Source organism: Gopherus flavomarginatus, chromosome 8 (assembly GCF_025201925.1).
Source record: "Gopherus flavomarginatus isolate rGopFla2 chromosome 8, rGopFla2.mat.asm, whole genome shotgun sequence".
In the NCBI taxonomy this organism is placed as follows: Eukaryota; Metazoa; Chordata; order Testudines; family Testudinidae; genus Gopherus; species Gopherus flavomarginatus.
In genome coordinates this window covers 107,177,576-107,203,688 of record NC_066624.1, presented here as the reverse complement: position 1 = coordinate 107,203,688, position 26,113 = coordinate 107,177,576, and the positions used below count along the sequence as shown (strand labels likewise).

Sequence of the window (26,113 nt, the reverse complement as noted above, 5' to 3'; positions counted from 1 at the left end):
GCCCCGCCCTGGGCCGGCTCCAGGCCCCTCCTCCCCCTTCCCCGCCACCAGGTGGTTCCGCCCCCGCCCCCGCCCCCCGGCGCGGCCGGGCGGGGCTCCAGCGCCGGAGAGGAGCGGGCGGGAGAGGCGCCGGCGGCGGGGACAGAGCGGTGCCGCGCCCCCGAGACCCGCACCCCGGAGCGAGGCAGCCGCGCCGGGCGCAGCCGGAACCCGCCGCCAGCCCCAGCCACACGCCCCCCCCCGGGACTCCGGCGGGATGAGCGGCCACGAGCTCGCAGGTGGGAGGCGGCCGGGCTCCGGGTCGCCCCCCCGCGCCGATCGCTGGCCCCCCGCAGGTGCCAGCCCCGTGCCCAGCCCCGGCTCCCCCGGACCCGAGGAGGTGAGGCGGGGGCGGGGCGGGAGCGCCGGGCGCTCGGGCTGTGGGGGCGGGGCGGCTGGGGCCCCGGGGAGGGGGCGCCATGTGCGGATTGGGGGGTGGCGGCAGGGGCCCGCTGGTGCCGGGGGCTCTGGGGGGACCCGGACCCTGTGTGCCAGGCTCTGGGGGGGCTGTATGGCCGGCTCTGGAGCGGGTGAGCTGGGGGGGGCTGTATGCCAAGCTCTGGAGTGGGGGGCAGAGTGAGGGGCTGGTGAGCCGGGGGGGGCGCCGGGCCGGGGGAGGGGGGGCTGTGTGCCAGGCTCTGGAGCGGGGGGCAGGGTGAGCTGGGGGGGCTGCGTGGCAAGCTCTGGAGCAGGACTCAGCCGTGTGCTGGGGGGGAGGGGTGCTGTGTGCTGGGGGGGAACCTATGTGGGGGGCGCTTTGTGTGCTGGGCTTGGCTTTGGGGGGAGGTGGGGGGCCAGCGGGCCAAGCCGGCTGGGGAGGGGGCTGTGGAGCGAGGCAGAGTCCGCTGGTCCGGGTTTTGGGGGTCGGGGAGGGCGGACGCTGTTTGCCTCGCCAGGCTCCGGGGGAGGCAGGGGGGCTGTGTGCCGGGGGGTGTAGCTGAGGGGAGGGGGGCGGGGGCGGGGGGGGACTCTGGGGGGCTGTGTGCCGGGGGGTGTAGCTGAGGGGAGGGGGGCGGGGGTGGGGGGGGACTCTGGGGGGCTGTGTGCCGGGGGGTGTAGCTGAGGGGAGGGGGGCGGGGGTGGGGGGGGACTCTGGGGGGCTGTGTGCCGGGGGTGTAGCTGAGGGGAGGGGACTCTGGGGGGCTGTGTGCCGGGGGTGTAGCGGGGGGGAGGGGGCTGGGGCGGGGGGATATGGGGGGCTGTGTGCCGGGGGTGTAGCGGGGGGGAGGGGGCTGGGGCGGGGGGATATGGGGGGCTGTGTGCCGGGGGTGTAGCGGGGGGGAGGGGGCTGGGGCGGGGGGATATGGGGGGCTGTGTGCCGGGGTTGTAGCTGAGGGGAGGGGACTCTGGGGGGCTGTGTGCCGGGGGTGTAGCGGGGGGGAAGGGGGCTGTGTGCCGGGGGTGTAGCGGGGGGGGCGGGGGCGGGGGGGGACTCTGGGGGGCTGTGTAGCGGGGGGGAAGGGGGCTGGGGCGGGGGGGGGCTGTGTGCCGGGGGTGTAGCTGAGGGGAGGGGGGCTGGGGGGGACTCTGGGGGGCTGTGTAGCGGGGGGGAAGGGGGCTGGGGCGGGGGGGGGGCTGGGGGGCTGTGTGCCGGGGGTGTAGCTGAGGGGAGGGGGGCTGGGGCGGGGGGGGACTCTGGGGGGCTGTGTGCCGGGGGTGTAGCGGGGGGGAAGGGGGCTGTGTGCCGGGGGTGTAGTTGAGGGGAGGGGGGCGGGGGGGATTTAGGGGGCTGTGTTCCGGGGGTGTAGCGGGGGGAAGGGGGCTGGGGCGGGGGGGGACTCTGGGGGGCTGTGTGCCGGGGGTGTAGTTGAGGGGAGGGGGGGATTTAGGGGGCTGTGTGCCGGGGGGTGGGAACCCCGAAGCAGTGGTGCCGCCACACGTTTCGGAGGAGGGGTGCTCTGGCGCCTGCCGCCCCCGCCCCTCCTCGGCTCCCTGCGGAGGATCCGCCGGGCCGCCCCTGCGGCGGGGAGTGACCCCGTGGGGGGCCGGCTCAGGGCAGGACCGGGAGCGCTGTGCGGGCGCCATCTTGGGCGGGATCGGATATCGGGGGCGGGCGGACGGACCCCCCCCTCCCCCTCCCGGACTCCTCGCCCCGGCTCGGGGGCTGCTCGTCCTGGAAGGTGCCGGGCTCGGGCTCAGCCTCCATAATGGGACTTCTGGGCGCGCTGGCCCGCGGGTGGATCGGGCTTGGGTGCCGCAGCTAACAGGCCATTCCACTACCTGCCCTTCCGTAGGAGGTGTCAGCGGTGGGGGGGGGTGTCTGGGCACTGGGGAGCATGTGGGGCTAAGCTTTGGGCAGTGTGTTTGTGGGGGGGGTCTGGGCACTGGGGGGCATGTGGGGATAAGCTTTGGGCAGTGTGTTTGTGGGGGGTGTCTGGGCACTGGGGAGCATGTGGGGATAAGCTTTGGGCAGTGTGTTTGTGGGGGGGGTCTGGGCACTGGGGAGCATGTGGGGATAAGCTTTGGGCAGTGTGTTTGTGGGGGGGGGTCTGGGCACTGGGGAGCATGTGGGGATAAGCTTTGGGCAGTGTGTTTGTGGGGGGGGTCTGGGCACCAGGGAGCATGTGGGGATAAGCTTTGGGCAGTGTGTTTGTGGGGGGGGTCTGGGCACTGAGGAGCATGTGGGGATAAGCTTTGGGCAGTGTGTTTGTGGGGGGGGTCTGGGCACTGGGGAGCATGTGGGGATAAGCTTTGGGCAGTGTGTGTGGGGGGGTCTGGGCACTGGGGAGCATGTGGGGATAAGCTTTGGGCAGTGTGTTTGTGAGGGGGGAGGTGTGGATATTGAGGGGAGTGTGTGTGGCTGAGGGAAGTTAGCTTTCTGTAGCCCTGAGCATGCTCTCTGCTCTTTCCTTCAGGCCTGTAACTCTGGGGGGGAGGATGCTCTTTCCAACCCTGCCACCAATGGTTGGCTCCTCCTACCCACCATAGGCAGTAAAGGCCTCTCCCCCTGCTCTCCAGGAGGCAGGTGCCCCTCCCTATGGCTGGAAGTGATTGTCCTTCAGCCCTTGGGAAGAGGGGTGGTTGAGTGGAGTCAGACCTCGGGTTGGGATGTGACCAGGCCCCAGGGCTGTAGAAATTCCAGGCTTCCCTCAGTGTTATCATGAACTTCCTCCTCTGCTCTTTGGGGTACTGCCCTTCAGAGTTGGGATTGAGGGGCTGGAGAGTTGGCCTTTCTGGTAACTCCAAGTGTTAGATGCCTGCAGAACAGCAGGGAGGGGGCCACCAAGCTACTGGTGTAGACTCAGGCTCAGCCATGAGTTTTCACTGCTCTTGGGTGACTGGCATGGACTGCCTGGCTGAAGTAAATGGTAGCACTGTGCCCATATGGCCTATCCCCAGTCAGTCAGATAAGTGCCCATACTGGCTGGGATTGGCTCCAGTGCTTTCAATTCCCTTTGTCTTGAAGGAGGTGGGTGCAAGAGGCTGTTTTGTATAGGACTCTGGAGTTCCATAATGGGCAACTTGATTGTCCTGAGAGGAAACTCTTCTCGGGTGCCCCTGCCATGGTGACACAGCTGTTCTGATTCCCCTCCATAGAGCTGTAGACTCAGGGATCAGGGCAGGATGGTTCCCTAGAGTCCAATGCTCAAAGCTTTGTCTGAACACTCCTGTGTTAATTGTGTAGGGGCCTGTTATCCTTCCCACTGGATCTCAGAGCCGAGGATTTCCTTAGGCACTGATCATGGTCCCTGCCACAAACACCCCAGTCGAGTGACTGAAGATAAATGGAGCTCATTGCTGGGGGCTCTTCCACAACTTCAGGGGTTCACCCTGTTTAGAAACCTTGTAGAACCTCAACATTCAAATATTTCCTTTCTACACATTGTGAATGTAGATTTGATGTGGTGAGGGTGCCTGAATGGGCTATGGCTGCAGGTTCTGGGTGTACTTTGAAAGCGAACATCTAGGCATGCTGAATGTGTGAGTTGGTTTGGGAGAAAGGAGGGTCGCCTTGGTGGGCTGGGCACTGCAGGCTTCTGTGGTGGTGGTCAGGCATTCTGAGACTGTGTGCGGATTATGTGGCTCAGGCATTCCAGGGCTGTATGTGCTGGATATATAATGGAAAAGCAGCAATGAGTCCTGTGGCACCTTATAGACTAACAGACGTATTGGAGCATGAGCTTTCGTGGGTGAATACCCACTTCGTCGTACTCACCCACAAAAGCTCATGCTCCAATACGTCTGTTAGTCTATAAGGTGCCACAGGACTCACTGCTGCTTTTACAGATCCAGACTAACATGGCTACCCCTCTGATACATGTATAATGGAGTTACTTGGTGGCTGGCGTTGCACATGCAGTCCTTTCTGACTCCCACAGTGGCATCTTGTAGCATAAGATTTGGTCATTGCCAGCTTGGCCTTTAACTACAGACAATGTTTCATCAATTTTTTTTTCTAGCCATCAAGTCTGAGGCTGGAGGTGGAGACTCTAATCAATAAAATGTCATTTTTTGCAGCCGCCACAAAAAAGACAAAGAACCGTGGAGGACTTCAACCAGTTCTGCACCTTCGTGTTGGCCTATGCTGGCTACATCCCCTACCCCGAGGAGGTAAAACAGATTGGTGTGTGTGTTGTGCCATTGTTTTGTGTTGTGTGAAGGGGCCAATGTCCTGGGAGACAGACCTGGCACCTCTCCTTTCTTTCTTGGCACTGAGGTTTGGGGACTTCCTGCTGTGTCATTTCTCCTGCTCATGTCTCCTTCCCTCCCCCAATCACTCCAAGACCATCACATCTGTGGTGTGGTCTTGTGCAGATCCTATGTGCTTTTCTTTGTCCTTGCAGAATGAACCCTGGACCCTTGGAGGCAGCATGAGTCCCCAGAACAGCACAGGCAGCACTCAGGACAGTGACAGCTGGGCCTCATCCCATTCCTCTGATTCCCAAGTACTGCCAGATGAGGGGAAGATCAGGAATGCCAAGTACAAAGGGGGCAACCTGTTCCTGAACTGCCCTGACTTTCCCAGCAGTTTCTATGCAGCCCGGCCCCAACAAACCAAGAAGAAACTGTATGCAAAGAAGCTCATCTTGGATCAAGAGATGGAACAGAATGTGACGCTGGCTGGCACGAAGAATTTAAGTGATGTTCAACAGCAAAGGAAAGAGTCAGCTGTACTAGAGGAGCAGGCACCTTATGTAATGGGAAAATGTCTTGAGTCCTTGGTTGTCCCAGCTGGTGAGCTCCGACCCAAATCCCTGTTGGAGGAGTTCATGAAGGAAGAAAAGGACTGGACACATGGGGTTCAGGGGAATGAGGTGCCAGTAGGAGGCTACTTTCGACCAAAGGAGCAGGAATCATGCCCTGAGGAGAGGAGGAGCTCCAGCTGTCAGAATACTGTGGATCAAAGCAAAGAGGAGGAGGAGGGTACAAGCAGTGTCAGCTCCCAGCTCAGTTGTAAGATCCCAAGCTAGTTTGTATGGCGAGTGTGGAGGGGTCTGTGGGAAAAGAGAGGCAGATGTCCCTGGTCTGGATAGATGGTTATGTCAGTGCCTTGTTCTCACTGCAAAGCCGCATCATGTTCCAGTGTCCAGCACCTTGCTGTCTTACAGCTGGAGGAACTGTAGGTTCACTGGCTTCGTGGGGAGCCCACAGCTACTGGAGTCCTAGCCTCACCCAATAAGAGGTGAAGTAGGGGAACTGCAAAGCATAAATCAAGGTTTGGGCCTCAGCCTGTCAGAGTCCTTCTTTCCCCTGATGCAAACAGTGCTAGAGCCAGACTCATTCTTCAGCTTGGGAGACTCTCTCAAACTAACCATTTGACTGATTTTAATTGCTCTTTTCTCTTTTGCAGCTTCACCTGTGGAATTCACAGTGGCACCTCACAACACCAAATCAGAAGGTGAGTTGGACCTCATTATGTGTGGTACTGGCAGCCTCTCCAGCACAGGGAGCTGGGAGTCTTGCTTTGCTGCTGGGCTTCTTCCTGAAATGGGTGGGGATTGAACCAGACGGGGGAATGCAGGCCAGCATAGGATGGGCCTGGGTTTCCTTCAGAGCTCATCAGTAATCATCTGTGGGGTCAGTGCTGAGCCCTATAGGCCTTCGTGCTCCTGGGACAATTTATACTGCCTTCCTGTGTGCAAAATCTTATGCTATAAACTCAGCTTGTCTCGCATTTTCTGATGGAAGTCTGTCTCTCCCCTGTCCAGAGGATGATGCTTGGGACCTGATAACCTGCTTCTGCCTGAAGCCCTTTGCTGGGAGACCCATGATAGAGTGTAATGAATGCACCACCTGGATCCATCTCTCTTGCGCCAAGATTCGCAAATCCAATGTGCCTGAGGTCTTCATCTGCCAGAGATGCCGTGATGCCAAACAAGAGATCCGTCGCTCAAACCGAGCCAGAACAGTGCCCCGCAAACGCTTCTGTGACTGATCCTCTCCCCCAGAGATATGGTGATTGTGGGCAGGGGCCCTTTGTTCTAAGACTATAGCCCAAGTTGGCTAGACAATCGATGCAGTGATAATAGGAGGCCTGTGGGACTGGAAAGTGAGAGCATTTGTGTTGGGCATGCCCCCTGTACTTCCAACTCCAGGAAGCTGGCATGTTGACTCACTCCAGGAGGAATAATCTTTCTCATGTGGGGATCATGTAAACTATGCAGCTGAGAAAATCAGTTTTGCCAGTGCAGTGGGGCCCAGCAGAACTCTCTCGGTCAATGGAATCCAGTGCAGTAGGTCAGCCAGAAACCTTCCTGCTGTAATACACACAGGATTCAGTGCCTTTCCCCCAGGCAATCCAGGAGAGCCTAGTCCAAGTAGTTTCCCTCTGGTATGGTGACTGCTTAGACTTATCCCAAGGATGGTTGTTATCCCACTGGTGCCCAATTCCTTTCCTGTGACAACCTCTAAGAGTGAGTTTAGTGCTGGTGAAAGTTGTCAGGTGGCTAGAGCCCCCTTCCTCCCCCAGACTAATGTCATCTTTAATCTGGGCTGTATCTGGTTTGTTGAGTGCACAAGCTTCTCCCACTACAAACCACGCTCTGGAGTGACACCCTCTGGGGGGGAAGGAAGTTGTCCTCTGTGCTCTCATAGCCCATCAATTAGTGATGTGGACATCTGCCCCAGGACCTGAGTTGAGCACCTCTGCCTTCAAACTTGCTTCATTTGGAGTAAGCAAAGAGTAGCCTGACTGTACTCAGTAGCTCGAGGTTGGGCAGAGAAGGGCAGTGTGTGGTTACTGTAAATATTAATGGAGTGACTGTAAATAATTTGTAACAGATGTTTAGAAAAAATATAAAACAATTCTTGCTTAAACTGTAAAATAGTCCTCTGCTTTCAAACTTCCAGTTGCACTGTAGTCTCCTGTGTGAGGGGACTTAAGGAGTTGTGGCAGGAGAACCTTTGGAAACTCATGAAAAGGGGAGGGTGAGTCCACAAGCAGACCCTAGGCAATAGCTCTCAGGACTTCCCCTGCTGTTGTGCTGTCTCCCAGGAAGCACCCTTGGTGAATGATGTGAACAAAGTCCTGACAGAGCAGAAAGTGATGCTTCTGTCTGAACTCTCCCATGTTAGCAGTCTAGGCTCCTTGCTGAAGTTTGAGGAATGTTAGTGTCTCAGAGGGACATGAGGTCTTTTGTGAGCCTCATCCACTATGCAAATTGCTGCCTCTTAAATTGGATGTGCCTACTATGAGCACACCTTTACAGTTGTAGACAGGATACTTGCTCTTCTCTCTCCCTCTCCTCAGGGAGGACATGACTGAGCTGGCTGGCTGCTCCACATGCACTAAGTATTAAATTCCATCTTCCAATTTTTACCCACCCACCAAAGAACCAGACCCATATGCCTTCTGCACCTTCTATGCTGCATTTCAAAGATGCTGCTCTCCCTGTGCTGGAGGCACTTGATTTAGTCATATAAACTGCAGGTGTTTTTGACTCCTGTGCTGCATGTTGGTATTGAGCTGGACCTCTGCTTCTTCGGATGGAGGGAAATGAAAGGAACCTAAGATCACAATTCCTATTTTTCCAAACTTATGTACTTGGCTGCCATGAGACAGTCAGCCAGCAAGCAATGTCCCTGTCCCTCTAGAAGGGTTTGCTCCTTGTACCCCTCTCCTGTGGGGGGAAGTTTAGGCCCCTGAAATGCTTTACACTTTTATAGTTTGTAGTAACTTTTATTGAAATTATGTAAAATAACAAATTCTTGGGAGTGTGGGAGGAGTAATATGTATATAATAAAGTACTTTTGCCATAACCCTTGTGGCCTTGTTTCATTACCTCACCTGTAACTCCCCTTGTATAAGTCTGAGACTATTTCCTTGGGCTGTGCTGTGGGGGTGGGAAGAGCCACTAGCCCTTTCCTTTCTACCATAGAGTCATCTGTGAGAATTTGATGGATGCTGAGGAATTAAAAATCCAAAGCCTGGTGCCCTGGAGAAGAGATGTTAACTCAGGGACATTGAGCAAAGAGAAATGTTAGGTAGAACACCAGGGCTCTCAGCTGGGTGAGGCTTAGACAGTCTCCCCCTTGAAAATGGGGGAGATATTCTAGCCAGGACTGATTGCATCACAGATGAGGAAAGATGCCAACAGGCTTGCTGCTTAAGTATTTTAAAAGTGCAATCACTCACTATTGATTACATGGCAGTGGTCTGACACTCAGTGCTGTGGAAAGGAAAGTTAAGGAAATGGGACATCTCCCTCACCTAAGGTAAAGCATCCTTTTAACTGGGAGACAGGCACACCCCTCTCCTACCACATTGCTGAGCATATCTGTGGAAGCATGTCAAAATGCCAGCCTTATTTTAGTGTGACCAGACACCCCTCACGTGCCCTATCCTGGCCTCTGTGGTTACTTAGAGCTCAAGCTCCAGCCACCTCAAAAAAAACTCAATACACCCCAAAAAATGGTCTGTTCAGATAGATTAATCATCAAAACAGGATTAGATTGATTTGAACAAAATAGTGATTTCAAACATCAAGGCACCTCCCCATACTACTGTTATGCATGATATGGTCTGCTATTAGAGAAATAAACTTCCATAACAAAAAAAGCGTTTTACTTGGTCACCCTTGAAAGAATAGCTGAGATGTAAGCCCCTTCCCCCACATTCTTGTGGGGGCAAGACTGATGCTAAAGCTAAACTATATTTTAAAATGTAAGCAGTTAGCCTGTTAAAATGAGCAGCTATTACCCTCACTTGGAAAGAGGGTGGGAGTGAATACAAGATAGTATGGGAAGAAACAGCTGTGTGTGATGATGCATTGACACTAAGGCACATAACTACAAGTTTAGTTACCCTGTAAAGCAGGTGTTCTCAAACTTGAGGCTGACAGCTTGTGAACCCCCACTCCAAATTCCACTTTGCCACCAGTATTTATAATGGTGTTAAAGTAAAAACACTTGTGTATTTACTTTATGGGGGTGTCAGGCTTGCTATGTGAAAGAGGTCACCCAAAAAGAAGTTTGAGAACCACTACCCTAAAGGCCATACCTTACCTTTTATCTTCAAAAAGCCTGCCACCGACAATAGCAAGGATTCCTTGGGGGACTAAAATTCAAGTTTAGTCCAGTACTTGTATTCAAGCTCATTAAATGGAACCCCACTCCCTCCACAGGCTGAGTATGACAACCAGTTTCCCTACAAATAGGGTAGTTTGCACTAGCATCCAGCCACTGGCATAAATTCAAAGGCAGATGTTGAGAGAACAGTGAAGTTGTCTGCACACGCATCACTGCCACACCACCAAATGCCCAGAGTATTTGTTCTGCAGCTAGGACAGAACCATTACATCACTGGCTGTCTCTCCATGCCACTAGGACACAAAGGCACATACTATCCTTGCCCCCATGGAGCTTACAATCTAAATTAGAAGGAAGAGTCTAGGCTCAGCAGGCATGTTCTAGATCCCATAGTTCTGTTAGGGCAGAGCCAGAGATAGTCCATTAATTTATCATGGCAGCTGGTGAAGACAAGTCCCAGGTGGGGTAGCAGCCAGATGTCCCTGCTACTTTATTCTTCCTTAGCCCAAACCGAGTTGCTTCTCTTCTCCAAGTGGGGAATCACAGCCTCTGTGTAGAACTTCTCCAGCTTGGGCTCAGTTTTCTCCCAGAACCCTGCATCAAAGTCCACTGAGGTGATGACTGTATCTTTGTTGGTGTGAACGACAAAGTCAGCCCTGTCAAAGCCTGTTGCTGCCAGCTCACACTGCGTCTGAGTGTAGTAGGGATGGTCTCTCTTCAAGGAGTAGGATTCACCATTCGCTTCCAGGCAGAAGGCTTTGTCCTTACAGGCCTCTTTCACTGTCTTGTCTCTGTGCTTATAGGGACACTTGACCTCCAGTAGCTTCCCTGTACCTGCTTCTCTGACAATTCCATCTGGGCTGGCTGCGAGCCACTCCTTCTCTGGGTGAATGAAGAGGCCACACTCCTCCACCTTCACAGGCTTACCTGTCCTCCTGGACTGGAGCTCCTCATATGCCTGCACTGCCTTTTTCTCGTTTTGGGTGCCCCAGGACATGGCTGGTGTCTGCATTTTGGAACCGGAGCTCACCACAGCCTTGAGATAAGACTGGGGCACCTCTGAGCTCTTGCCATTGACAAACTTGCTGTTAGCAATCCTGGGTGCGACTGAGGCTGTGATTCGGTTTTCCCGCCACTCGTACCACTTGGGATTATCCCTCTGGCCTCGGGTTTCCCTCTCCACTTTCACTACATCTTCTCTTGTCAGCAGGGAGGGAAATTTGCTTGCTTTGCCCTGGTCAGTGGTACTGGCCTGAGAGCGGCTGTATTGACTCCCTCCCAGGCAGGGGTCAGCACCAGCAGGTGCTTTAGCTGTTGTGGAGCAAGGTTTCCCTCTACTAGTTACTGTGGGGTTCTTAGCTGTCACTCCGTAGCTTATCTTGGTGTCTCCTTGATCACTGCCATGTGCTGCAGTGGCCCTTGATTGGGAAGAGCTTTGCCCAGCTCTTCTGGCAGTGGTGCTGCTGGTTGGCTTGTCTGTCTGTGCCCTGCTGGTGCCTGAACTCCCAGCAGCCTGAGCACTCTTAGGTCGGCTGGCTGTGGGTGTTGTCTTGGCCTGGGTAGAGGCAGCAGAGGAACGGGGTGCTGCTGGGGTGGCTTTGGGCACAGTTGCAGCTTGACGAGGTGAGGCTGTGCTATCAGGGTTTTTCCTGGGTCTCCCCATTGTTCAGTGTCAGGGGTCACGCTGTGTGGGCACAAGAGAAAGGTGAATGTACATTCCTAGACCAGATCAGTTTCCCAGCTCTGGCAGGAGCTACTATGCTTGAGGCTTCAAGTGAGTTACACATCCCTTCTCTCCCCATGTAGGCAGGACACCCTGCAGCCCTCTGCAAGAATCTGTATCAGGCTGTTTGACACTTGTGTGGTCCCCAGGCAAGCCAAGATCTAAGGATCATGCAAGTACATCAATGCCTAACCCCTCCCTTTATCCCTCTTTGAGGCTGTGTGATGTAGACCCCAAGAACCAGCTTGCTGCAGAGGTCAGACAACTCCACAGTATGCATGGTTCTGACCCAATGAAGCCAGTCAAGAATGAACTGGAGCTGACCCAGAGAGGGTTCAGGGAAGGGAGTAGGTATCAGCTAGGGCTGCCCCATGGGAGCTGGAGCTGTGATGGAGGGGAGGGGATGGAATGGAATAATACCTAATGTGAAAGTTTAGGGAGATGTCTGAGTCATTGTGAATCCCATTGTTTTGTGAACACCTTTTGTTATTGAAAACTTTGTATCAATACAGCTCATTAGAATACCCATTTTGTAGCACAGCCTTGACAGTTAGTGGACAAACTAACAAGTTGAGAGTAATCAAGGGACATCAACACTGACTGACTCTTTCCTACTGGAACAATGGGTTTTCTACTGGTAGGGGCATTGACTGAATGAGTCTCTTCACAATCTGAGGGGGCAGGGAGCTCAAAACTAGACTTCTTCCTATCTTGCAGCACTGTTTTATAGGGGGTGGGTCTCTAAGCAGAGGAGGCCAGCCCTTTCCACTACCAGCACCAAGAGGAACAGGCCAGAAGGCAGTGAAAGGTGCCCAAGGACTCAGACCAAACCCAGGACTCTCAGACCAGTAAGAACTGGATTCATGAGCTTGTTTTCCACAGGTCTCTTACTCTTTACAAGATGTTTGTAAAAGAACTCTTCAAAATCTTAAAGCCCAATATCATAGTACCATTTCCTTGGATTTTCAAACCCACCAACCCTCACCTTTAGGTGTGCAACCCTTACCACAGCAGTAGCTCCCTGCAGGACAAAGGCCTCCACAGAGATTCTGTCCAATCTGCAAGAAATATAAAAGATAAACAGTAGGAATAAGATCAAGAAAGTACATTTCCATGATGCAGAGGGACCAAATGAGGCAGAGTGTGAAGTGACTTGGCCAAGGCTGTTGGAGAGCAGGTGTCTGTGCCAGAAGTGGAACTGATTTCTTGTCTCCTAGTCCCAGGTCCTTTTACTTGTCCAAGCTGCTTCTGACCACACTGTACTGATTATTAAACAAAGCCACTCGAGAGTAAATTAGAGGCTCCCTCTCTGCTGGCCTATGAAGGGTCATGCAGGTAAATAAGCACTGTAATCCTGTCTCAGCACCCCAAAGTAACAAACCAAGCCATAGCAAATGCTCAATTGCTTCCTGGGAGAACCAGGTCTCTGTGTCTGCCCCACTATGAAAGGCCTGCTTGCTGCATCACTTCTCAGAGATGAAACCTCTGAAATTATGGATGCACTGGGATTTCACTTCCCTTTCTGGCAGTAAAAGTTAATAGCCAACAGCAGAGTCCCCTTTAACAAACATGCCTCTCTGCCTGCTCTCCTCCATACTAGGGAACTTAGTATTTGGAAGGGTTGATAGTCAATTTCACTAGTTCTCAGGGAGACCTTTAGCATGAACTATTGACATGACAATAATGAACATTGTTAAATTCACTAGTTCTCAGGGAGACCTTTAGCATGAACTATTGACATGACAATAATGAACATTGTTAAAGAACTGAAAAGCTGTAACCACTATTTTTACTATTGAAATGTACCTGATCCCTAAGTAACCCTCAGGTCATTCTCCTGTTCTCCAACCTGCCGTAAGGGCCTTTACTCTCATATCCTGGTTTTCTTCCCAGGTTTAGTGGCTCGGTTGGGGCTTTTGGATGCCAATGTCATTTTTGCAAACAGGGCCAGCAGTTTATTTCATTATAATCTTTAGAATGCTGAAGTTTTCTTGGGATCACCTGTGATACCCACTCTTTGCCACTCTAAAATTAGCTTCTCCCTCCATGTTTCTCACTGGTGCCAGCCTGTCTTCCCAAATGCAATGCCAGGATTATGACAAGACAAAAATGGTCATATTCCCATGACTCAAATAGTCCCCTCTAGCAACAAGTCCAGCATATCTGTCAGGATGACTTGAACTACTCTAATCTGCACCCATGTGTGTGACTGTCCAGGGAAGTGGGTTGGTTTATTTATGCCACACTCTGCAGCTGCAATTCACAAAGCAGCCAAATATGAATTTTGCATGATTACATTCTATCATCCCCACCCCCACAGACTCTTCAAAACAAGCCTGTTCAGTTAAAAATGAAACTTGTTCCCTTATAGAAACAGTCCCTGGCTCATTCATAGGCCTGCCAACCAACTATCTGTGGATTTCAGTAAGACACCCTTTGCCCCTGAAAGCTATACCGTTTGTAGGGACAAGCTAAGTTTCATTTCAGGCTGGGCACCATCCCTGTGAATTATTCAGTTTGACAGGACCACGTCGGGGCCAGAGAATCCAAGGGGTGGAGCCTTCGGTCTGCAGGTCACTGATCTCAGACATTTACAGCCCTGGCTCATCCAGGGACCCACTTAACAGCATCTGCTCAGCAGCTCTGAAGTGCCCGGGGGGGGGGGGGGCTCCAGGGATTTCTTAGCAAGAGAGCCGCTCACAACAGCCAGCCGGGGGACACTGAGGGACGAGCAGACCCATCCAGCTGGGCTAGGCCCGGGCAGGGAGCGCCGCTGCTGCTCCCTCCAGGTCTGAGGGAGGGACTGGGGCTACAAGCCCCTGAGCCTCAGACAGCCCGAGAGCCCCCACCCAGCGCACCGCGCAGCAGGGAACCGAGCCCGTCTCAACCCAGCCCCAGGGCAGGGAGGGGCTACAAGCGCCCCCCCGCGCAGAACTGAGCCGCACCCTGCAGCCTACACGCCCCTGTGCCAGCGGGAAGCCAAGTCCAGCGGCCGGCGGCGCGCGCCTCCCCCAGGCCCCGGGGACTGGCTCCAGCGTCGGGGCACGCGGCAGAAACAGACCCGTGGGAGCCCCACGCCGGGCCCGCCCTAGCGCAGCGCGCCGAGACCCGCGGCCCACAGATCGGCCTGCGGGCGGACAGCGCTGCCGGAGCCCGCCCCATTCCGTTCGCCCGGCCCGGCCCGCCAACGGCCGCACTCCAGGCGGGGCTGCCTCGGGGGCTCAGCCCGCTCCTACCTGAGCCGGGGCTGAGGTGAAAGAGGCGGGGCCGGGCCGCTCCCACACACCGCGATGAAAAGAACGGAGCAGCGCCGCGAACTCCTCAGCTTAACGCGCCGCGTCCCCGCGAAGCTCTTAAGTAGCCCCCCGCAGCCAATCAGCGACAGCGACAGTCACCGCCTTTTTTTAAACAACACAGTGAGCGGGATGGTCCGGCCAATCAGGTGCTGCCACTCTCTTCCTTAAAACGTCCTTGCAGACCATTGGCTGTGAGACAGAAGCGGGGGCGGGGTTCGAAGACCGCTGGCGAGCGGGGTTCGTCAGTCACGCAAGGCGGGGGGGCGGGGCAAGGTGGAAGCACAACAAAAAAGCCCGGAGGAAAGGCTGGAGTTTGGTTGTAGAAAAAAACGTTGGCTTAACCGCCCGCATCACATGACCTCCCCGCTCCTTTCGCCCCCCACCCCGGCCCCACTTGCGGGCGCGCAACCCAGCGCGTGGGAGCGGGAAGGGGCCGCTCCGTCAGGGTCACGGGGTGTCTTTGTGGGGGCGGGGGGTTAACGCTCAGTACGGGGTGAGCGCTCTCCTGCAAGCCACCAGCTCAGGTGGGGGCGAGGTTTCGGGGTGGAGGGGGCTGGGGTGCTCTGTCCAACCTTCCCTTCTCCCCGGGGGTTCGCTCCTCACCCTCTGCGCGAGGTTAGTGCTGGGGAAAGGTGTCAGGTGGCCGCTTTCCCTATAGCAGATACAGGCCAGACCAGCGGGCAAGCTGCTCCCCCTGCAAAGCAGGCCCTGCAGTAACACCTCCGAGGGGCAGAAAGGAAGCTGTCCTCTCGGCTGTTATGGCCAATGTCAAATGTGGTGATTTGCCCCAGGACTTGGATTGAGCAGCCCCTCCTGTAAACTCGCTTCCCCTGCACTAAGCAAAGAGTAGCCCGCTCTGATCTGACTCACTCACTAGCTCCAGAGAGTCCACAGGCAGCAGAGAATAAATAAAACCACCCTGGGCAAAAGCAGATCAATCTCATCTCCTTGAAATGGCTCTCAAGCCTTCCCCTGATGCTGCTGGGCTGCCTGCCAGGAAGCATTCTTCATAAAAGTTTGGTGGAGGATGGGAACCAAGTCCTGAGAGAGCAGGAAGCAGGTGAGGCTTCTATTTCTGAACTGTCCTCTCCCCTGAAGAATTCTCAGGGTCTGGCAATCTTGGCTTCTCAGTCAAAATTGGGGAATGTTAGTGCCTCATACAGACTGGGGATCTTGTGCCTTGAACCTCATCTGCTATGCAAATTGCTGCCCCTTGAATGGGATATGCTGACTATGGAGTTTCTAGGCAGAATATTTTCATAGATTCTAGGGCTGGAAGGGACCGCAAGAGGTCATCAAGTGCAGTCCTCTGCCCTCATGGCAGGACCAAATACTGTCTAGACCATCCCTGATAGACATTTATCTAACCTACTCTTAAATATCTCCAGAGATGGAGATTCCACAACCTCCCTAGGCAATCTATTCCAGTGTTTAACCACCCTGACAGGAACTTTTTCCTAATGTCCAACCTAAACCTCCCTTGCTGCAGTTTAAGCCCATTGCTTCTTGTTCTATCCTTAGAGGCTAAGATGAACACGTTTTCTCCCTCCTCCTTATGACACTCTTTCAGATACATGAAAACTGCTATCATGTCCCCTCTCAGTCTTCTCTTTTCCAAACTAAACAAACCCAATTCTTTCAGCCTTCCTTCATAGGTCATGTTCCCTAGACCATAATCATTCTCGTTGCTCTTCTCTGTACCCTCTCCAGTTTCTCCACATCTTTCCTGAAATGCAGTGCCCAGAACTGGACACAATACTCCAGCTGAGGCCTGACCAGCGCGGAGTAAAGCGGAAGAATGACTTCTCATGTGTTGCTCACAACACACCGTTAATGGATCCCAGAATCATGTTTGCTTTTGCAACAGCATCACACTTGACTCATATTTAGCTTGTGGTCCACTATAACCCCTAGATCCCTTTCTGCCATACTCCTTCCTAGACAGTCTCTTCCCATTCTGTATGTGTGAAACTGATTGTTCCTTGGTCTTCTGTCTTGCTCTCTCTTCTTCAGGGGGAGGACATAACTGAGCTGGTTGGTCTCTTGGGAGCTCCATGTGCACTAAGAATCAGATCCCATTTTCTAATTCTTCCTTACTGTCCTCCCCCACAGAACGAGACCCATGTACCTTTTGCACCTTCTGTGCTGCATTTCAAATACTCCACTCCCCTTGTGTTGGAGGCCCTTAGTTTACTCATATGACAGTAGCTGTTCTGATGCTTGTGCATTGGGGATTCATGTCCCTATTGAGCTGGACCTGTTTTTGGGGGTGACCAGGGGCTTGGAGGAGTAAGGGACATGGAAGGAACCTAAGATCACAATTCCACTCTTATTTTTCTAAAGGGTTTTTTTCATACTTGTGCATTTGGCTCCCATGTGACCACTTATTGGGAGAAGGGCATATGGGGCATCTTCCCCATCACTCACAATCCCCTGCATTGGGAGGGTTCATGCCCTGTACCCATCTCCTGCAGTGGGAAACCTAGGCCCATGAAATGCTTTACACTTTTATAGTTTGTAGTCAGGTTTTTATTGAAATGATGTAAAATAGCAAATTCTGGTCCTTCCCTTGTGGAGTGTGGCTGGAGTGATATGTATATAATACTTTTGCAATAATCCTTGTGGCCTTGTCTTGGTTTCATGGCCTCACCTCTAATCCCACTTGGGGGTGAGTTTCACTGAATCTCAACTTTGTCTGAGCACAGTGGGTGGGAATGATCCCTAGCCATGTCTTTTCTACCATGGCTCAATCTTCATTGGGAGTTTGGTGGATCCTGGGGAGTTAAAAATCCAAAGCATGCAAGAGTCTGTCTGTCTACATGTGTTTGAAGAGTACAAGCCTCTTGCCCTGGGAAAGAAATAGTTGTGGAAGTGCAAGGGTGTGTAAAACTAGGCAGAATGAAGGGAAATTAAGCAAACATAAATGTAATGTAAGGAACAGGGAGAACACCAGGGCTCTGAGCTGGATCAGACTCTGATGCAGTCTTCCACTGGAAAAAGTGGGAGATAGTCAGTTGGGGCACTAAAATCTCAGACTAGAGTACTAGAATGTATCTGCTAGTCCCAGGTTGAGAGAGAGATAGGACTGATGGCATTTTCCCCCCCATCTATGATGTAAGCAGCTGAAAACAGGCCTCATCTAGGGCCTTGGGAGTGAAATTACTGCTGTTTTCTTGATTCCTATTTGAGATGTACATGGCACTATTGATTACGGGGTGGTAGCCTGGCTCCTGTTGTGCTGCAGGGAACTCTGGAAATGGGGGAATTCCAACACCCACTGAAAGCACCAGTTCAACCATGGGAGAAACTGGGAGGCAGGCACAACCCCATGCTACAAGGCACATATGTTAATACAAGCAGCTCAAAATGGGTGTCCTGTCCTTGTGTGTGAGAGCAGACACCCACTCCTGGTAATGAGCCCCTCTGCTGCAGTGCCCTATCCAGTCCACCTGGGTTAATTACAGCTCCACAACTGGTTCCCTCCACAAATCGCAAGAGAATCACCCAAAGTGAATATTTTATTTAGACACTTTAGTTTCCAAAATAGGAGCAACTGAAATGAACCAAAACAGTGATTTCAAAGCCATAGGCTGCTCTACCTATTGCTGGGACACACATGGCAGAGTCAGCTATTGAAGAAATAAGCTTTCATTTAAAAAAAGTCTCTGGGGAATCTCATGGTTGTGTAGTTATACTTGGTTCACATTTGAAAGGTTAATTGATGGATGCAATGTTGTCTTCCTGCATCTGCAGACAGCCTGAAACAGTAGCTCTGAGATGCCAGCCCTTCCCCCAAATTCTCATGGGGTCCTATTGGGTTTGGGGGAAGTGGGTGGACATAAGCCTACCCATGGCTGAAGACCCCTCAGAGAATGGAACAGTCATAGAGAACCCCCTCAGCCAACATCCTCTCCCTGGCGATACAAATGGCCACTTTGACCATCGCTGGGAGGTTGACAAGGAGGTCCCATGACTTTGTGAGGCCATAGATGGGGTGTGTGTATATGAGAAGGTATGGGGAGAAAAACGCAAAAGTGGATCCAGGAGGAGCCAGAAAAGGGGCTGCAACCTGGTGCACACAAGCCAGGGTCTCCCTCATGCCGCAAAAGGGACAGGCATCAGGGATGGGGCAAACCGCACCAGTTACATGCCTGTGCTCATGGTTCACATTATCATGGGGCAAGGGGTGGATTCCAAACCCTACTAACACTAAATGTAAGCAGTTAAAAGTTAATTGCTGATCATTTTAACAGACTGTGGGAAAGAGGTTGTGAGGGAAGATGGCAAGAGAAGAAACAGCAGCCTATCTAAAGCAGAACACATTATCCCTTTGTGTGATGCTGAATTGACAATACAGCCCATAATTATAAGTTCAGTTACCCCTTAAAGTCCATACCTTTTGTTTGATCTTTGGCAAACCTGCCATTGACAGCAGCAAGGATTCCTCGGAGGACTAAAATTCAAGTTTAGTCCTGAACTTCACTCCAGACCATTAAATGGAATCCAGCCCCCTCCCCAGACAACCTTGAACTATGCAGTTTTGTTGTAACTGTGTTGGCACCAGGATATGAGACACACAAGATGGGTGAGATTACCTTACCCACCTTCTCTTAACCCTGAACTAGACCATTTCACAGACAGACCAACTTATTTCCCCAGAGATGGGATACTTTGCAGCAGCTGCCAGGCACTGGAATAAGAAGTTCGGAAGAGAGCAGCTGTTGAGAGAAAGGTGACGTTATCAACACCGACAGGCAATCAGTTCAGTCCCGGAGCACTAAATGCCACTCCTGCAGAAGACACAGGCAGATACAATCCTTGCCTCAGGGAGCTTACAATCTAAATAGGAAGGAAGAGTCCAGTCTCAAGCAATGTCTACATTACAGCCACTACAGCAGCAGTGCTGCAGCTGCACTGGAGATAGTTACTGCTCAGTGTAGGAACTAGTTCATTAGAAGATCTATCATGTCTATACTGGAGGTTAGGTAGACATAACTAAAGCATTGAGGGAACAAATGTAGCTAGTTAGCTCTAATTTTTAAATGTAGACCAGGACTCAGCAGGTATCATGTTCCAGATTCCATAGTTCTGCTGTGACAGAACTAGAGATAGTCCATTAATCTATCATGGCATCTAGAAGACAGAAGTCCCTGGTGGGGCAGTGGCCAGATGTCCCAGATACTTTATTCTTCCTTAGCCCAAACTGAGTTGCTTCTCTTCTCATCCAGGTGGGGAATCACAGCCTCCATGTAGAACTTCTCCAGCTTAGGCTCAGTTCTCTCCCAGAACCCTGCATCAAAGTCCACTGAGGTGATGACTGTATCTTTGTTGGTGTGAACCACAAAGTCAGCCCTGTCAAAGCCTGTTGTTGCCAGCTGGCACTGCACCTGAGTGTAGTAGGGATGGTTTCTTTTCAAGGAGTAGGACTCACCATCCACCTCCAGGCAGAAGGCTTTGTCCTTACAGGCCTCTTTCACTGTCTTGTCTCTGTGCTTATAGGGACACTTGACCTCCAGCAGCCCCAGTAGCTTCCCTGTATCTGCTTCTCTGACAATTCCATCTGGGCTGGCTGCGAGCCACTCCTTCCCTGGGTGAATGAAGAGGCCACACTCCTGCACCTTCACAGGCCTACCTGTCCTCTTGGACTGGAGCTCCTCATATGCCTGCACTGCCTTTTTCTCGTTTTGGGTGCCCCAGGACATGGCTGGTGTCTGCATTTTGGAACCAGAGCTCACCACAGCCTTGAGATAAGACTGGGGCACCTCTGAGCTCTTGCCATTGACAAACTTGCTATTAGCGATCCTGGGTGCGACTGAGGCTGTGATTCGGTTTTCCCGCCACTCGTACCACTTGGGATTATCCCTCTGGCCCCGGGTTTCCCTCTCCACTTTCACCACATCTTCTCTTGTCAGCAGGGAGGGAAATTTACTTGCTTTGCCCCGGTCAGAGGTACTGGCCCGAGAGCGGCTGTATTGACTCCCTCCCAGGCAGGGGTCAGCACCAGCAGGTGCTTTAGCTGTTGTGGAGCAAGGTTTCCCTCTACTAGTTACTGTGGGGTTCTTAGCTGTCACTCCGTAGCTTATCTTGGTGTCTCCTTGATCACTGCCATGTGCTGCAGTGGCCCTTGATTGGGAAGAGCTTTGCCTAGCTCTTCTGGCAGTGGTGCTGCTGGTTGGCTTGTCTGTCTGTGCCCTGCTGGTGCCTGAACTCCCAGAGGTCTCAGCACTCTTAGGTCGGCTGGCTGTGGGTGTTGTCTTGGCCTGGGTAGAGGTGGCAGAGGAACGAGGTGCTGCTGGGGTGGCTTTGGGCACAGTTGCAGCCTGACGAGGTGAGGCTGTGCTGTCAGGATTTTGCCTGGGTCTCCCCATTGTTCAGTGTCAGGGGTCACGCTGTGTGGGCACAAGAGAAAGGTGAATGTACATCCCTAGACCAGGCTGGTTTCCTAGCTCTGGCCTCTGTGCTTGAGGCTTCAGGAGGGTTACGTCCCTTCTCACCCCATGTAGGCAGGACACCCTACTGCCCTCCACAATAATCTTTCTGTATCTCCATATTAAGCTGTTATGACACCTTTATCTCAGTGCTGTCCCTATGCAAATCCCTTCTCCCCAGGCTGTGGTGTCTGCCAGACAAGCCAGGGGAAAGGGCATGCAAATACATCAATGCCCCACCTATCCCTTTATCCCTCTTCTTTAGGACGGTATGATGTCTGACCTCCCAGCAGCGAGCTGGTTCTTGCGTCCTGCAACTCCACAGTATGCATGGCTCTGACCCAATGAAGCCAGCCCAGAACTGAACTGGAGCTGACCCAGAGAGGGGTCATAGAAGGAAGGGCTGGGTATCAAGCTAGGACTGTCTCATGAGAGCTGGAACTGTGATGGATGGGAGAGGATGTAATGTAATGATAGCTGGTGTGAACATTTAGGGAGATGTCTGAGGCCATGTCTACATCTAAAATTTTGCAGCGCTGGTTGTTACAGCTGTATTAGTACAGCTGTATAGGGCCAGCGCTGCAGAGTGGCCACACTTACAGCAACCAGCGCTGCAAGTGGTGTTAGATGTGGCCACACTGCAGCGCTGTTGGGCGGCTTCACGGGGGGTTCGGGGAACGCGAGAGCAAACCGGGAAAGGAGACCAGCTTCGCCGCGGTTTGCTCTCGCGTTCCCCGAACCACCCTGCAAACCGCAGGGAAGGAGACCTGCTTGTTCGGGGAACGCGAGAGCAAACCGCGGCGAAGCTGGTCTCCTTTCCCGGTTTGCTCTCGCGTTCCCCGAACCACCCTGCAAACCGCAGGGAAGGAGACCTGCTTGCTCGGGGTTCGGGGAACGCGAGAGCAAGCCGGGGAAGGAGACCAGCTTGATTACCAGAGGCTTCCTCAGGTATGCTGGGATACCTGCTTATTCCACGGAGGTCAAGAAAAGCGCTGGTAAGTGCCTATACTTGATTACCAGCGCTGGATCACCAGCGCTGGATCCTCTACACCCGAGACAAAACGGGAGTACGGCCAGCGCTGCAAACAGGGAGTTGCAGCGCTGGTGGTGCCCTGCAGATGTGTACACCTCCTAAGTTGCAGCGCTGTAACTCCCTCACCAGCGCTGCAACTTTCTGATGTAGACAAGCCCTGAGTCATTATGAATCCCATTTTGTTTTGTGACACCATTGGTGAATGTAACTTTGACTAGAGTTTAGAGCATCCATTTTGTAGCACAGCCTTGACACCTACTGGACAGACTGCATCTGTATTTTTTATTCATATTTATTTATTTATCTGAAAAGCTGAGAGAGCAATTGAGGGCAATCAACATTGACTGTTTTATATGGAGTACTTCTCTAAGGAAGGGAGGTCATTCTATTGCCAGGCCTAAGGACTCAGACCCAACCCAGGAGTCACAGAGGTGGTAAGATCAGACAAATGGGTATTGTGTTCAGGACTTTGTTTTTCACAGATCTGTAACTCTCTTGTGCTTTTAAAGAGTAAAGTATTTGTGCTTAAGAAATTCCTTTGCTAAGCCTGTTTTCATTGCTTCAGTGCCACATTGATCCTGAAGGGTTTAACTAGAAAACCAGAGCTCCCAGAGCCCGTGAACTCTGGGGGGAATGTGACTAAACAACTGGGGGGACTGGGTGGGTTGTGCCACTGTTTTCAGGATGTCAAGAAAGATCTCAGAGTACCTGGGAGTATGCCTGAAAGACCCAGAGCTAGGAACAGCGATTAGTCTCTATCCAAATCCAAGGGGCTCAGAAACATGTGGGATTTAGTGGTTGAATCCAATCACAACAGACTGGTGATCATCCAGAGAGTGGGTCTGTTCCAGGTTCTAACAGCCAATTCTTTCCATCTTGAAAGTGCTGCTCAAATACTAAAGAGAGAAACGCCAACTGCTTGGTCCCACACTCAAGATTTTTGTAAAAACTCTTTAAAATCCCCATAGTAACATTTCCGTAAATTTTTAAACCAACCAATCTTTTGCAGTAGCATGTGCAACTCTAACACAGCAGAAGCACTAACCTGCAGGACCAGGGCTTCCACGGAAATTCACAGTCCAATCTGCAAGAAATGTAAAAGAGAAACAGCAGGAATTAGGGTCAAGTAAGCTCCTTTTACTAGTCCAAGCTGCCTCTGATCACATGTATCTTTCAACCTGCTTAAAAGAAGTGTCCACTGGATTGTTCATTAGGTAAAAAAGCTCCAGAGAATATATTAGAGGTTCTTCTGGCAGAGACTCCCTCTCTGCTGGCCTATGAAGGGTCATGCCCAGTTTCAGTGCTGTGTATATAGAGATAAAGGGGATTAGAGTGCTTCAGAGTCCCAAGGTAACAAACAAATGCCCAATCTCCTCCTGTGTGTTTATCCCATCCCCACCCCTCAAAGGCCCACTTGCTCCATGACTCTTTTCAGAAATCAAAGCACTGAAATGATGAGTGCTCTGGGATTTCACTTCCCTTTTTGGCAGGAAAAGTTATTAAAAGCCAACAGCAGAATCCTATTCAGCAAACTTGCCCCAGTTTGCCTCTCTTCCACGCTGAGGAACCTTAGATTTGTAAGGACTAATAGCTTATGGGGTGGCATGAACACTCTTGACACGGTAATAATGGAGTTTTAAAAGATTGTAATTAAAGAACTGAAAAATTGTAACCACTATTTTGACTTTTGACATGTACCTGATCCCCCTGAGTAACCCTCCAGCCATTATCTTGTCCTCCACCTTGATTTGAAAACCTGATATCCTGGCTCTCCAGTTTAGTGGCTCGGTTGGGCTTTTGGATGCCAGTGTCATTTTGCAAACAGGCCCAGCTGTTTATTTCATTATAATCTTTAGAAGCAGGGCCGGCTTTAGGAAGTGCGGGGCCCAATTCGAACAGTTTCGACGGGGCCCCGGCAGGGAAGACAAAAAAAGAAAAAAACCACGTAAAAAAACCACATGGGGCTTCACTGGGTGGTGCTCCGAGTCTTCGGCGGTGCGGCACTTCGGCAGCGGGTCCTTCACTCGCTCCAGATCTTCGGCGGCACCGAAGGACCCGCCGCCGAATGCTGCCAAAGACCCAGAACAAGCAAAGGACCCACCGCAGAAGTGCTGCCGAAGACCCAGAGAGCCGCCAGGTAAGTAAAAATTAAAAAGGAGCCTCTATCCAGGGAAGAGATTCTCACTGGGCGCGGGGCCCTCTTAGGCATGGGGCCCGATTTGGGGGAATTGGTGGAATGGGCCTAAAGCCGGCCCTGTTTAGAAGGGTGAAATTTTCTTGGAATGAAATGGTGACACCACTTTTTTTTTTATAGCCCTAAAACTGGCTTCCTACTCCATGTTTCTCTCACTGGTCCCACCCTGTCTTTCCAGCTGCAGTGCCAAGATATGACAGGACAAAAGTGTTCAGATTCCAGGGACTCAGATAGTTCCTTCTGCCAACAAGTCCAGGCATATTTGTCAAGATGACTTGAACTGCTCTAGTCAGCATCCACGGGTGTGACTGTCCGGGGAAGGGGGTTTATTTATGCCTCATTCTGCAGTTGTAATTCACAGAGCATCCAAATGTGAATTTTTCATGATTACACTCTTACCATTCACACCCCATAGACTCTTCAAAACAAGCCTGTTAGATTAAAAGTGAAACTTGTTCCCTTCTTGAAATAGTCCCCAAGCAGCTTATTCCTAATGCTGCACGTGTTAGCTAGTTGGCAGAGGTTTGCTCAGTTATCTGTGGGTTTCCGTAAACCACTCCTGAAGGACGGAAGGGTTGTAGTGATAAGTTAGGTTTCATTTTAGACTGAGCACCATCCCTGTCTGTGAATTATAATTATAATTCATAAAGTGTTAGAGCCAAGGAGGAGCCATGAGCAGGTCAGGGAGCGGAGCCTTTGACCTGTAGGTCATCACTGATCTCAGACCCACAGGCATCTATAGCATATCCCCAGCGTACCCCCCCCCGGCTGGGGATTCAGCCCCTACCCCACCGCGTCCCCCAGCAGGGAACTCACCCCGCCCCCCAGCAGGGAACTCAGCTCCTACCCCACCCTCCCGGCAGGGAATTCAGCCCCTACCCCACCCCACCCCACCCCACCCCCTAGCAGGCAACTCACCCCACCCCACCAGCAAGGAACCCAGCTCGTACTCCACCCTCCTGGCAGGGGATTCAGCCCCTACCCCACCCCACCTCCCAGCAGGAAACTCACTCCACCCCACCCTGCCCCCCAGCAAGGAACCCAGCTCCTACCCCACCCTCCTGGCAGGGGATTCAGCCCGTACCCCACCCTGCTCCCCACCCCCCAACATGCTCCCTGGCAAGGAACTCAGCTCCTACCCCACTCCCCAACATGCCCCCTGGCAGGGGATTCAGACCCCACCCCACCCCCCAGCAGGGAACTCATCCCACCCTGCCCCCCAGCAAGGAACCCATCTCCTACCCCACCCTCCCGGCAGGGGATTCAGCCCCTACCCCAACATGCCCCCCGGGAGGGAACCCAGCTCCTACCCCCCCTCCCGGCAGGGGATTCAGCCCCCACCCCACCCGGCAGGGAAGGGGACTCACCCCCAGCTTGACCCACCGGACTGCACCGCGACGCCTCCTCACGCAAGACCCGCTGCCCTCGGTTTCTCTCGAGAAGTTGTTTGCTCCACCCCGGCCGGGCCCCGTGACCGGCCCGGCTCCTTCCCCCGCTCCAGGGGCGGGTGACCCGTCGCCGCCTGAGAGTCGGGAGTTGGCCGGAGCGGGGCGCGGCAGGGGGGTGGAGAGCGGGAGGGGCCATAGCGTGGGGGGCTGGCAGAGGGGCGGGGGAGGGGAGGTTGGGAGATGGAGAAGTTGGTAGAGGGAAGAGCTCTGGCGGGGGGGGCAGTTGGCAGAGGGAGGAGCTGTGGCACAAGGGGGGTGGGGAAGTTGGCAGAGGGAAGGGGGGGTTGGGAGAAGGGGAGAGGAGCATGTCACAGGGAAGGGGGGGTTGGGAGAGGGAGGGGCCATGGCACAGGGAAGGGGGGGTTGGAAGAAGGAGGGAGGAGCATGTCACAGGGAAGGGGAGGTTGGGAGAGGGAGGGGCCATGGCACAGGGAAGGGGGGGTTGGGAGAAGGAGGGAGGAGCGCGTCACAGGGAAGGGGGGGT

At 53.1% G+C, this 26,113-nt stretch overlaps 3 protein-coding genes across 4 annotated transcripts; 1 reads left to right on the top strand and 2 right to left on the bottom strand.

The window, feature by feature from the left end:
- The first annotated feature begins 227 nt into the window (after positions 1–227).
- Positions 228–8,238, top strand: LOC127056453 (PHD finger protein 23B-like). The gene is made up of 5 exons (XM_050964301.1): positions 228–379; positions 4,498–4,590; positions 4,824–5,433; positions 5,831–5,878; positions 6,189–8,238. The coding sequence occupies exons 1-5, from the start codon at positions 257–259 to the stop codon at positions 6,413–6,415; spliced, it is 1,101 nt and encodes a 366-aa protein (XP_050820258.1). The 5' UTR covers positions 228–256; the 3' UTR covers positions 6,416–8,238.
- Positions 8,239–8,914: 676 nt separating this feature from the next.
- Positions 8,915–14,544, bottom strand: LOC127056451 (uncharacterized). 2 transcript variants are annotated; one of them, XM_050964298.1, is made up of 3 exons: positions 14,467–14,544; positions 12,216–12,288; positions 8,915–11,191 (listed from the first exon to the last, which is right to left on the bottom strand). In XM_050964298.1, exon 3 carries the CDS (start codon positions 11,168–11,170, stop codon positions 9,998–10,000), a length of 1,173 nt encoding a protein of 390 aa, XP_050820255.1. In that variant the 5' UTR covers positions 11,171–11,191; positions 12,216–12,288; positions 14,467–14,544; the 3' UTR covers positions 8,915–9,997. The 2 variants fall into 2 exon arrangements, with proteins under 2 accessions (XP_050820255.1, XP_050820253.1); XM_050964296.1 differs by having other exon boundaries at positions 12,237–12,288.
- Positions 14,545–18,026: 3,482 nt separating this feature from the next.
- Positions 18,027–25,678, bottom strand: LOC127056450 (uncharacterized). The gene is made up of 4 exons (XM_050964295.1): positions 25,549–25,678; positions 23,033–23,071; positions 22,696–22,883; positions 18,027–20,915 (listed from the first exon to the last, which is right to left on the bottom strand). Exon 4 carries the CDS (start codon positions 20,892–20,894, stop codon positions 19,710–19,712), a length of 1,185 nt encoding a protein of 394 aa, XP_050820252.1. The 5' UTR covers positions 20,895–20,915; positions 22,696–22,883; positions 23,033–23,071; positions 25,549–25,678; the 3' UTR covers positions 18,027–19,709.
- Positions 25,679–26,113: the final 435 nt, after the last annotated feature.

What these genes read in the sequence shown, in the direction of transcription:
- LOC127056453 (XM_050964301.1), top strand. Translation starts at nt 257, where the DNA reads ATGAGCGGCCACGAGCTCGCAGGTGGGAGGCGGCCGGGCTCCGGGTCG. An exon ending in GCTCCCCCGGACCCGAGGAG is followed by an intron (nt 380 to 4,497) that starts GTGAGGCGGGGG and finishes CATTTTTTGCAG; the next exon opens with CCGCCACAAAAAAGACAAAG. An exon ending in TGTCAGCTCCCAGCTCAGTT is followed by an intron (nt 5,434 to 5,830) that starts GTAAGATCCCAA and finishes TCTCTTTTGCAG; the next exon opens with CTTCACCTGTGGAATTCACA.
- LOC127056451 (XM_050964298.1), bottom strand. Translation starts at nt 11,170, where the DNA reads ATGGGGAGACCCAGGAAAAACCCTGATAGCACAGCCTCACCTCGTCAA.
- LOC127056450 (XM_050964295.1), bottom strand. Translation starts at nt 20,894, where the DNA reads ATGGGGAGACCCAGGCAAAATCCTGACAGCACAGCCTCACCTCGTCAG.